At 32.6% G+C, this 13,241-nt stretch overlaps 1 protein-coding gene across 1 annotated transcript in view; it reads right to left on the bottom strand.

The window, feature by feature from the left end:
• The window catches only part of LOC141832830 (uncharacterized), a 108,403-nt gene that overhangs the window by 54,176 nt on the left and 40,986 nt on the right, over positions 1–13,241 (bottom strand). Inside the window, 5 exon segments of the mRNA XM_074720202.1 lie at positions 882–1,013; positions 1,090–1,440; positions 1,526–1,996; positions 2,068–2,142; positions 2,226–2,372. Coding sequence (XP_074576303.1) covers positions 882–1,013; positions 1,090–1,440; positions 1,526–1,996; positions 2,068–2,142; positions 2,226–2,372 — 1,176 coding nt within the window.

Raw genomic sequence — 13,241 nt, 5'->3', positions numbered from 1 at the left:
CTATAATGAGCTTCTCTCAAAAGAGGCATATACAACAACACATGATAAACTGAAGAAAGGGGAGAATGTAAACGCTCTGAGGTATCCTAGGGTTGAAACAGCACAACCAACAACATGCAGGACTATCAGAGAGAAGCAAGACTAGATGTGGGCAATGAGTTGAACAGAATCTGCCAAGCCCATCTCACAAGGTAAGCAAGAACAAATAAGATTAGGTAATGGGAGGACCAAGATCTGGATCCAAGGGGAGCTTTCGTCCTGATGACAATGATAATGGACTTGATAGCAGAGTAGATATATAGGGAAATGATGCTGAGAGAAGAAAGATAAGTCAAGGAAATTATGAGACAAGTAGAAACTATCCATGATCAATATAGAACAGCAAGATTTAGTAGTTACTGTCAATTGAGGTTGCTAAATTAACTACAGAAGAAGATCAAAACTGCACCAGGAGGATTAGATCTGTTGGATAAGTAGACTAGTGAGAAGACTAATGAATAGTACAGGAAAAAGACCAACGCCAATGAGAAAAAACTTAAAAGAACCTATAATCAGAAAAGAAAAGGATCAACACCTTAATCGATCAGTTCTGTGAGTGCCAGACAAAGATTTAAAGTTTCGTTCTTTGTAAGATTACATGACTTGATATGATTATTAAAAAAAACATACAAGAAACTCTATTAGATTTGGCAAACAAATCTGAGGAATATATAGAGGGCCTATATAGAAACCAGAGCTGAAGCATTTGATGCTATTTAACAAAAACAAATATTCCAGTCAATATGGAACAAGCATATCATGATAATCTGCCACCTGATAAGGCTGGAACGAAGCATGTTGCAAATCAAAACATTTGAAAGATGAAATCCAAAAAGAAATACCTCAACAAACGAACTCCCCCTGGGATCCCTCATATCACATACCCAGAAGTAAGGATGATTTTTAGGAAGACTGCCATCACTAATTTTTAAGTTTCCAAGAGCAGCTTTTATACTAAATGAAGAGGGGAATACCTTAGATGGAAAAGCACAAATGTTAGCACAGAAGTTCAAGAAGATGATAGAGTAATCATAGGTGTAGACAACAAACCTTGATATCTGTCAGCAAGTTATTCTGTAATAAAGTTGCAAGTGAAGTTCCATCCTCACTCATCAAAAAAATTTGAGCCATAGCCATATTCAGTGTAAGATGAAAAATTGTTCTGCTTTTGCCACTACCAAGTAATCCTTTAAGTTTAGAATCTTCATAAACAGTTGCATTCGAACCATGAAATGAAGTATTTTCTGATGTGCTGACTAGAGATTCAGACTGCTCCGGAATGCTTTCATATTCAGCATCAGCATTCTTGTCAGATATGTTGACAGCATTAAAAAACTCCAAAGTCGCAAGCATGGTAGGTCGATGGAAGAAAAAGGAAAGGGTAGCAAGGGTGACCATCAACTGATTATAAACATGACGTGAACAAATAAAAATCTAGCAATTATTCATGCAAAATTGAGGATATAGATGCAACAATTTTACTTACCCTGTTATCTATGTTATTGTAGTAGGAAGAACTTTGATCATATATAACAATCTGAGCTTTAACAAAACTATCCAATGTATCACCTTTCTCAAAGCTCAAGCTCCAGGTTCTAAGATCAGCATTAGGCGTTAAACCAGGGATTCTAATGCAACTAGAATATCTGAAGGAAGGTTTTGGAGATTGAAGTGAGTCCTGGGAACTGAAATTATCAACCAGATCATCCAGATCATCCATTGCTTCATAAAATTTTTCACTCTCAATTTTATTGAGTGAATTTTTTTCTATACTCTCTTCACTGCTTTCTGAAAAGGAAGAAATATTATTCACTGCAGTAGCCTCTTCACTGTTGATAAATGATCTAGCAATGTATCTAGGCATTTTCCCTCCCTCATAACAAAGTTGATTTTCAATTTCCAAAGATTTTAAGGCAGTTCCAATGAAAATGTTTCGCTCCCTCATTGAAAGCTCAATCTGAGTTTAGGACTCATTTTGTCAAAAGAAGGCATAAACATCTAAACAAAATACAGTACCAGACCAATTACCTGCCCACCAATTGCTCGGAACTCAAATAGATGATTTTCTTTATTGATCAGCATTTTCTTTAAACTTTGGTTGCCCTACAAAAAGATCATTGATATCCTAGGAAGGTATATGTAGTAAATTATAAGTAAAAATTGAATTAATGCATACAAAATCTTACTTGATAACTGCAGCTAAAAGCAACCCTTAACTCATCCAGAACACCAATTACAAAAAGTCTTTCAACTGTAGCAATTTCATCAGATGTGTCTTTAGTAGTTTCTGTTGTGGAAGAAATGTCAGACATGCTACTAATTGCAGTGGAACCCTGGATAGTCAAATCAATTATGACCCAAAAAAGAGAATTTTAGTAGCAAAATAATGCAAGGCAGATAATTAAAGAGTAAATATTGCATAACTTCCTAAATCAGAAAACAAAGGTCATCAACTTAAAAGATACAAATATTTACTTCAATATATATATATATATAACTAAGAGAATAAAGCTAAGGTACCACACATGAAAATCAACTATTCAGCAATTAATTGTGTTTATCCTCCCTTCCACTTCCCCAGGGGAAAAAAAATAACATCTGTATAAGTAGTTTTATCTCTTTAGGAATTTGAAGAACAGCACACTTAGCTATGTATATTTCCAATTAATTAATGAGGCCTAGAGGCTATACACATACAAGCGACATAATCTCCTGGCATAATGAAGATTATTATTTTACTTGGTAGCATATCTCCCATCATTCTCTCTCCGCAAAAGTTCATATGCCCAGGGATTAAAATTTCGAGTCGTATCGCGCGATATGGACGAAATTTTTCGTTCCGCCGATGGACCGACACCGACACAGCACTGGCATCGCGATTCCAGCCGAGAAACGCCGCTGGAGGCATCGCCCAGGCACGGCGATGCCTCCAGAAGCGTCACACGGGCTCGGCGACACCTCCGGGGCCCGGCAACGCCACCGGAGGCGATGCCCGGGCCCGGCGACACCACCGGAGGCGCCGCGCAGGCCCGGCGATGCCTCCGCGTGCGGGCAGCGCGTGATGTGCGATTTTTGGTTTTTTTTATTTTTTAACTTAAGATTTAATTAAATTTTAATAATCAATTCCTAGCTATAGTTCAGGATAATTTAAATAGGCTTTAATAAAATCCATAAAATTAGCTTATTATTTTTTAAAAATATTTTATTTTTTATTTTTTAAATATTTAGATTAAATTTTTTATTTTAGTTAATAAAAAAAGAGCAGTCCGGTGCACGAAGCTCCCGCCATGCGGGGTCCGGGGAAAGGATCCATTGTACGCAGCCTTACCTTGCCTTTGGCAAGAGGCTGTTTCCAGGATTTGAACCCGTGACCTCTAGGTCACATGGCAGCAACCTTACCGTTGCGCCAAGGCTCCCCTTCCGGAGCCGAAACCTCTAGTTAATATATTTTATATTTTAAAAATACCGAAACTATACCGGAACGGTACGATACAGTACCGAAACTGTATCATTCCGGTCCGGAGCCGAAACCTCGGCACGGCTCGATATTTTAAACCTTGGATATGTCATTCCCTACATATTGCCCATGTTACATAGTCAACCACAACTACTTATGATTCATCTATTCCCATCTCCTCTAGCTCTAGCTATTCTATCATAGTTCTTATTTAGTATACTGATTTATGGCTCTAAGCCGCAACAAATACCACTGCTTAGTGACGTGATGTGTTATTTCGTAAATGATACTTCTACTGCATTTATGATACATTTCAATGGTTCTTCTACTTGAATCCTTAATTGAAGTATCTCTCTGAATTCTTGCTTAACATTCCTCATTCACCGCATTTACATTGCTTAATTCATCTATCAATGTCATGCTTGTCACTTATCAAATTGGGGAAAGGTTAATTATGTTGCTCCACACTTATCAATTTCGTTTATCTATTTATAATCAGTCAAGTTTACTAAAGCTTTTAAATTACTTTATAATATTTATTTGTAAAATTATTTCCATTTAAGATTCACAAGTAAAGAAGAAGATTAACGTTGAGCATGAGTCTTAGAGTTTGTATTTAATATTTGGTGTAAATCAAAGCTCCACAGTAAAGAAGTGCAACACTAAGCACAGAAAATTCTATAGAAGGAAATGAGACAAATAGCAAAACCACAACTTTAATAGACAAATTTGGTACCACAAGATAAATTAATGGCAGCTTTGTCCTCTCGCATGAAACGCAGCAGTAGAGGGACTAGAAGATGCTACAGGCCGACTCCACAAACTCAATTCTTCTGAGTCTTTAAAAAGATAATTCTGGGAACAGGATTTACTTCGAGACCGAAATTGAAAATTTTGTTCCTCTCCAAAAAACCTTGGTGTCAAAACAAAGTCTTAAAGGAAATTTCAATAGACTTGGAGTTCCAATACCTATTAATAAACTCTTTCACCTCCCTAGAACTAATGGAAATGGTTTACAAACCCATATTGACCAACAGCTGAGTCTTTGACTTCTGATTAAATTCTTCCAGAATAATGCATTATTCTGTTTCCAGGACTACTCTATTACTCTCTGTTTTCAGCACTACTCTGTTTTCTAGTGCTACTCTTTTTCCAGCACTACTCTACTTTGTTTCTTGAAACTTTATTATTTTTCTCATTTTCCTCCGGTGAAAAGAAACTAGCTTAAGTGTGAGTTTGTCTTTGCTTCTTGGCACTTTACAGCATCAATCTGCACAATCTCTTCTTCTCTTATCCATGAATTTTCACAGTCGGGTTTCCCCATCCATTTTACAAGAACACAAAAATATGAACCAATTCAATTTTCATCTCTCGCACCTGGAAAACTGTTGCAATAATTTCAGCTTCATTTCTAAGAATTGGTTTAATATCACTGTATAAAATGTTGTCTTCAGAGCCCATGTTCCCATGAAAGGTATGAAGATCAGCTATATTAAATATAGGAGATATGTTTAAGTCTTGATATAGGAGATATGTTTAAGTCTTGAGACAGCTCCACTTCATAAGCATTTTCTTCAAATTTGTACAATATTATTGCACTAATGCTAGGTTGTTCCCCAAATAAAATGTATTACAGTGTCCAACAACAATATCTTGATAAGGACCGCTATTTCTACATGAGAACTTGAATGTAGTGTTAAATAACAAACATGCAAGAGTTCTAATACCCTAAGTTGGATAATAACAAACATTATAGAAATATTGATTGTCTTAGATTTGGAATATGGAACGTAGGAACGCTCACATGCAAAGTAATAATGTAACAATTAATATTTTATGTTTACAAGAAAGAAAATAAGGGAGAAGATGGGTAGGCAAGGTGATGGAAAACTTAGGTTTTAAGTACCCAAGAAAGAGTTGACAAATGGAATAGGTAGTGTTCTAGATAGTTCGTTAAAAGAAGAAATAATAGGATTAGTTAGGAAGGGAGAAAAGATTATAACTCTCAAGATAGTGATAGCAAAAAATTTATTAATATAATTAGCATATATATATACCTCAAGTTGGATTAAATGAAGATACTAAATATAGATTTTAGGAAGACCTAAATGAGGTAGTGTAAAAAAACATTGACAAACGAGATCATTTTAATAGAAGTTGATCTAAATGAGTATGTGGGAGTAAGAAACAAGAAATATAATAGGATCATGGGGAGTTATGATTCTGAAATAAAAATGAAGAAGAAAAAATTATATTCGATTTCACGATAGTATATGAATTTTAATAATAGTTAATACATTTTTCAAGAAGAAAGAAAAACACCTAATTACTTTCAAAGTGAAAACAATAAATTGCAAATTGATTTTATTATAGTCAGGAAGACGATAAAAGAAATTATAAAGATTGAAAAGTCATTCTTTGAGAAAACTTAACCACCCAGTATAGATTAGTGGTATTAGATATGCCCCTCGAACATAATATCAATAAAAGGAAAATGTACATGGCTCATGGATTAAGTGATGAAAGTTAAAAAATAAGAAGCAAAGTAGAAAGAGTAAAAACGTAAGTATTAAGAGAAATATATGTTACTCTAATACAATATAGGATAAGATAATGTCAAATTTAAAAACAATGACCAAAAGCATACTCGGTAAGTCAAGAGAGACACCACCAAATAAAGAATATTTGTGGTGGAATGAAAAAATACAAAGAAATTGAAGAAAAAATAATTTATAAGTAATTGTACACTTGTAAGAATAAAGAAAAGTTTAAAAAGTATGCAATAGTCAAAAAAAAAGATAAGAAATCAAGGAGTAAAGCCAAGCATAAAGCTTTTGAATGCTTGTATCTATACAACAACAACAACCAAACTTGTATCTACAACATGATATAAAAGAAAGGGAAAGGGGCATCTATAAAATAGCTAAGTGAGAGAAAGGAAAATAAAGAATTTTACCCTAATAAAATGAATCAAAGCTAAATCCAATAGAGAACTAGGAAAGGATAAGGAAATAAAAGAATGATGAAAGAGGTATTTTTATTAATTATTAATGATTTTTAATGAAGTTTAGATAATCAACTTAGCTTAGAAAACTTAAGTAGGTAAAAAAAATTGAAAAATTTAAATTGCAAAAGTAGAACAGGCATTAAATGGGATGAAAAATGAAAATGTGCTTAGATGATATGATATTTCAATAATAGTATAGAAGTGTCTAAGGAAGTAGAGTATTGAATGACTTACAAAGTTATTCAACCTAATATTGAAAATAAAAAAAATACATAATTAATGGAGGGTAAGTATTTTAGTCCCCTACATAAAAAAACAAAGGAGATATATAAAATTGTGTGAATCATAGGATCATTAAGCTAATAAGTCATACTATGAAACTTTTAAAAAAATAAATGAAAAAAAATTAAGGAGATCAAGGTGACAGAAATTGATTTGTATTAATATTTGAAAGATCGACAATAAAAATTATACATCTTCTTAGGCAACTGATTGAAAAGTACCGAGACAAGAAATAAAACTATACATGATATCCATTAACCTAGAAAAAGCTTATAATAGAGTCCTGAGAAAATTGTGTTGATAATTCTATAAAATAAAGGTGTTAGTATAGCATATATTGAGACAATTAAGGATATATATAATAATGTAATGATAGGAGTTATAAATCCAAACAGATTAACTAAAACGTTTCCTCTAAAATAGGATTACATCAAAAATTAACTCTAAGTCCATATGTTTTTACACTAATTATAGATAAACTCACTGAATATATCCTAGATGAGTTACTATGGTGCATGTTTGTAAATGACATTATTTTGGTCGATAAGATTCGTGAATGAGTAAATGTTAAGTTTGAATCTTAAAAGGAGACACCGAAAGTTAAAGGTTTTAGGTTTAATAAAGTAAAAAATAGAACATGTAAAATTTAAGTTTAATTAGTAGTACACATAGTAAGACAATTATTAAGATAATAGATGACGAGTTATTAGTAATTGAAATTTTTAAATATCTAGGATTGTTTTTGAAAAAATGGAGGGGTTGATAAAAATATTTTACATAGGATATAGTTAAAATGGAAGGCATCAGGTGTTCTTTATGATTGTAAAGTACCTTTAAAGCTAAAAGGAAATTTTAAAAAATGACAATAGTTGAATGTTGGATTGTAAAGCGAGCACACAAGCAGAAGATAAGAGTAGTAAAGATAAAAATGTTAAAGTAGATGTGCGTACATATGAGAATAGACAGTATAAGAAATGAGAACATTAGCAAGAAAGTAAGAGTTGTAAATATTAAGGGAAAACTCCGAGACACATTTAAAATTGTATGAAGATATACTTGAGAGAACAATAAATACTCTAGTAAAGCGATGTGAGACCATGACAAATATGCACATTAATCGAGAAAAAAATAAAAAAACTTAGTTAGCAAAGATAAAACAAGATAAATTTCAATTAAATATATTTAAATATAGATGATGATATAGTAAGGGATCAAACCCAATGGCTATATAGCAAGATCAAGGTTGATACATAGCAAAGTCAAGGTTTATAATTTGCCTCAGAATAGTCCACTCACTATTTTGGAAGGATATTTCCCCGTGGTTCTCTTTACAGAACTATTATAAGCAAACTCAACTTGTGTCAAACTCAGATCTCATTGTTTAATGTTGTCTTTGGCAAGACATCTAAATTGCCTGACTCAAATTCACCACTTCTGTCTAACCATTTGACCATCTGCTTGTGAATGAAATGCACTACTGTATTGCAATTTAGTAGTCATTAGTTTCAACAAAACCCTCTTGAAATGACTCATAAATCTTACATCCTAATCAAATATAATTTTGGCACTATGCATTTGAACAACCTCTCTAAAGAAAATATTTGCAGCATCTGTTGCATCCAATCCTTGTACAAGCAATAAAATGCTTCATTTTTTTAAAATGATCAACTACAATTGGCACTAAATCGATACACCTCGCTCTTTTTGGCATGCCCAACACAATCCATACTAACGTTGTCAATGGAGCTGTGGTTACTAGTAAGGGAGTGTACGACCCAATATTTTGTTGTCAACTTTTAGAAACTTGCCATGTTTGACACCTATCAACATGTCTATACACATCTTGGCGTAAGTAGGTCCAAAAGTCTTTCAGCTACCAAATAGAGTTTCATGTTCCTGCCAAAATGTACTCCCAAACCACCACAATGCAATTCTTCAATCAGCAACTCCCGAACCTAATGGCATGAGACTTGGTTGTCGTTATTGTCTTGTTATATAAGTTTATATTTGCTTGTATTTGTTTTTGTTGTGTTCCTTGTATCTCTTGTAAGAGCATGCATTTGTAAGAGGTTTCTCGACTTCAAAAGGAATCCAACAAGTAGAAAGTTAACAGTGTTATTGTGACTAATCCATCAAGGTTGCAGAGTATGGATCGAGGGTTTCAAAACACTTTGTAGACGACCATAGAAATGACAAAAATCAAAGAAAGCAAACAGACTCTTCACCACCGCCATTGCCACCTACCCGTGACAATTTGATCCTACACTTTCTTATACTTTCCTCCCTTAAGGCAATGTGTAATTGGAACAATTACATTGCTGAAATTCTATATAAACCACCTACAAAATGTAGCCAAACCATAGAAACTTTTGATAAATTAATAAGAGTCTTAGGGGTGGGCCTGCTTATGATATTGCTTGCACCTTGATTGGATCAACTTCAACACTTTCTTATCAAATTGCCAAGGTCATGTTAGAAGGATGTGTCAAACATCAATATGTATGACATCACACCATACGGATTCCTTATAGGAATTTCTAATTGAAAAATTAACAAGATAATTTGATGATAAAGTCACCACATTCCCCTTGGTTGAACCATAAAATATGATATGGTTGTGGATACCTTATGGTATTAAGGTTTAGTTTATCCACCATTTCTTGAGAAACCAAAATCAATCTCACTGCTTCTGCCAACACGTTGGGTTTCAGCTCACAACCTTAAGAGAAAGTTGATATGCATCACTTACTTTAAATGACTGATGTAGGTTCACTTGGTCTTGGATCGCTCAACGAAGGCCACTTACATAGTGACCAACTCGTTGAATTTCAATCTCAATCAAATTGCTTCTTAGTATTATTCTATGGAAATACTCCTTTACAGACTTCTTTTGCTATCGCAAATGTGTACCCTCTGATATATTGCCTTATCATAATCTCGAGACAAAAAATGAGCTTTTAACTTTTCCATCATCTTAATTCTTATTTTCCCTTACCTCTGATTTCTCAATCATTTTAGTAATGCTTCCACCTAGAAAAGGTTGGTCCTCTCAATTTTGCTCCAACATGCTTTACTTTCCTTTCTTCCAGTGCTTTTTTCCAATCAAAATAATTGTTAATGCTGTCAATGTTGTCCATCTAATCAAGAAAGTTATCTACTTCCATTTCACCATCTAATTCTGAAATTTGAACTCGTACACCATACTCTTTGGTATTTTGCAAGGCATGTAATATATGATCCTCCCAAATGTTGCGGTCTCCTATCACAATGAAAAAAAGGTTGTCTAATATAATCAGTCGCATCTTCACTAAAACTATGGTTTTCTTTGTTAGATACTTGATTGATCACATCTTCTGCCTTATCTTCATGACCAGCAACATTTCCATTAGCATCCTTTGAATATTAACAATTTGTTCAATCATGGCAGTGAGGTTCTGCACTTGTTCTTGCAGCTTCTGCACTTGTTCAATCATAGAATTCCCACTCTTTTAACTGTGATTTCCTTGTGCACGTCCTTCAGCCATTAGAAACCAAGGTATTTGCTTTGATACCAATTTGGTGTGAATCAAAGTCCACCAGTAGAGAAGCCCAACACTCAGCACAGAGAACATCTCAAAAGAAATGAAACTAGCAGTAAAACCACAACTTTAATAGACAAATTCTCGTACCACAAAATAAATTGATGGCAGCTTTGTGATCTCACACAAACTGCAGTAGTAGAGGGACTACAAGTCGACCCCTCAAAACCATTAATTTTTCAATTCTAACTATTAATTTAAATTCCTTCCCTTGTTTTTCCTTTTAATTTTTTTTCTTGATCTGTTAATATTTTTCCTCCTTCGTCATTAATTTTTTTCGTTCATATGTCCATGAACAAAGTGGAGAAAAAACATCTTTACCTCTCTAACAATGATTAATTTTTTTCCTCAATCTATTCATGAAAAAGATACCTCTTAAAGGTTGGTTTATTTTCCCTTTATCCATCCACATTGTCAATTCCGCCAAAGTCAGTCCCAAGCCCGATTGAAAAAGAACGAGGGTTGCGCGTTTGGTTACCAACCAGCATAGACTTAGAGACAAATATTCAATGAATGGATCTATCCAATTATTATACTAATGCTAGGATGTTTCCCATAAGGAATGCGTTGTAGATTCCGACTATAACATCTTAGCAAGAACTGCTACATCTCCATAAGAACTCAGGTATAATATTAAATATGCAAGAGTTCTCACACCATAAATTGAGTAAGAACAAATATTATAGAAAATCTAATTGTTTAAGGTTTGGAATATGAATCTAGCAACACTCACTGGTAAAACAATAGAAATAGTAGATACAATGATTAGGAGAAGAATTAATATTGCATGTGTACAAGAAATAAAATAAATAGAAGAGAAAGCAAAAACGATAGAGAATTCATTTTAAATTATAGTATATACATATATGCTAATTCCACCACTATCTTAAGAGCTATAATATCATCCCCCTTTCTAACTACTACTACTTCATCCTTTAGCGAATTATCAACAAAAATATTTATTCCATTTCTTATTTTACTCCTTCGTGTATACTATAAACATTTTTGTCGATAATTCACTAAAGGATGAAGTAGTAAGAGTAGTTAGAAAGGGGATGGGATTATACCTCTTAAGATAGTGGTGGAATTAGCATATATGTACCTCAAGTAGAATTAGATAAATACACCAAATTTATAATTTATGACGACCTAGATGAGGTATTACAAAATATTTCATTGATCGAAATGATTTTAATAGGAGGAGATATAAATGGGTATGTAGGAGTGAAGAATGAGGAATATGATAGAGTGCATAGGAGTTATGGATTTGAAACAAGAAATGAAAAAGGAAAAACTATATTGGATTTTGCGATAACATATAATTTTATACTAGTTAATACGTTTTTTAAGAAAAGAGAAAAATACTTGATCACATTCAAAAATGTAAATAATAAATCGCAAGATTTGTAAAAATTGCAAGTTCATCCTTAGAGAAACTTAACTACTTAACATATGTTAGTAGTGTTGAATATACACCCCAAACATAACATCAATAGAAGAAAAATATGCACGACTCCTAAAATTAAATAGTGAAAATTAAAAGATGAAAACAAAATATATTTAAGTAGAGGATATAAGTACAACTATTAGAAAAAATATATGGTGACTCAAATTCGACATGGGGATAAGATGGTACCAAAGTTGAAAATAGTAGTCAAAAGTATACCCAGTGAGTCAAAGGGACATGCACCACCAAGTAAAAAATCTTGATGATGGAATGGGAAAGTATAAAAAAAAGTGAAAAAAAAACGTTTTATACTTGTAAGAATGAGAAAATTTTTAAAAATATATATAGTAGCCAAGAAAGAGGCCAAGAAAGCAGTGAATTAAATTAAGAATGAAATTTTTAAACATTTATATCGAAAATTAGATACAAAAGAAGGGGAAAGAGGCATTTATAGAATAACTAAAACATGAGAGAATAAGACAAGAGATCTTATTCAAATAACATATATTAAAGATGAATGCAATAGGATACTAGTAAATGATAAAGAAATAAAAGAGCAATGGAAGAAATATTTTCATCAACTTTTTAATGAAAGTTTAGGTAACCAACTTAACTTGGATAATTTAAGTAGGTTAAATGAGTATAGAAATTTAAATTTTTATCGTAGAATTTAAACTTCAAAAGTAGAACAAATTTTAAATGAATATAAAATGAAAAAGCAATTAGACCAGATGATGTTTCAAGAGAGGTATGGAAGTACCTAGGGAAACAAAATATTAGAAGGCTTACAAAATTATTCAACCTGATATTAAAAATTAAAAAAAATATCTGATCAGTGGAGGGTAAGTAATTTATATCTCTTATATAATAAGAATAAAGGAGATATACAAACTATAGAGGTATTAAACTAATAAGTCATATCATGAAACTTTAAAAAAAATAATAGAAAAAAACTAAGAAAGAAGATCATAGTGACTGAAAATCAATTTGGATTTATGCTTAGAAAGTCAACAAGAAAAATTATATATCTTCTTAGACAATTAATTGAAAAATATCGAAAATAAAAGCAAGATTTACATATGGTAATCGTCAACCTAAAAAAGTTTAGATAAAGTCTCAACGAAAATTATATAAAGAATTCTAGAAAAGAGAGGTATTAACATTGCGCATATTAATATGTATAATAATTTAATAACAAAAGTGAAGACTTCAGGCGAATTAACCGAAACGTTCCCTATAAAGATAGGATTACATCAAGGATCAGCTTTAAGTCTCTATCGTTTTACACTAATCATGGACGAACTCATTGAACACATCCAAGATATGATACCATAGTGTATGTTATTTGCAGATGATATTGTTTTGGTGGATAAGACACGTGAAGAAGTAAATACTAAACTCGAATCTTGATAGGAAACGCTAAAAGTGAAA

This window comes from Curcuma longa, chromosome 8, assembly GCF_044706935.1.
Source record: "Curcuma longa cultivar G26 ecotype Majalengka, Jawa Barat chromosome 8, ITB_CL_G26_1.1, whole genome shotgun sequence".
Classification (NCBI taxonomy): Eukaryota; Viridiplantae; Streptophyta; class Magnoliopsida; order Zingiberales; family Zingiberaceae; genus Curcuma; species Curcuma longa.
Note: the sequence above shows the minus strand (reverse complement) of the source record. Positions and strands in the feature narration are given on the sequence as shown.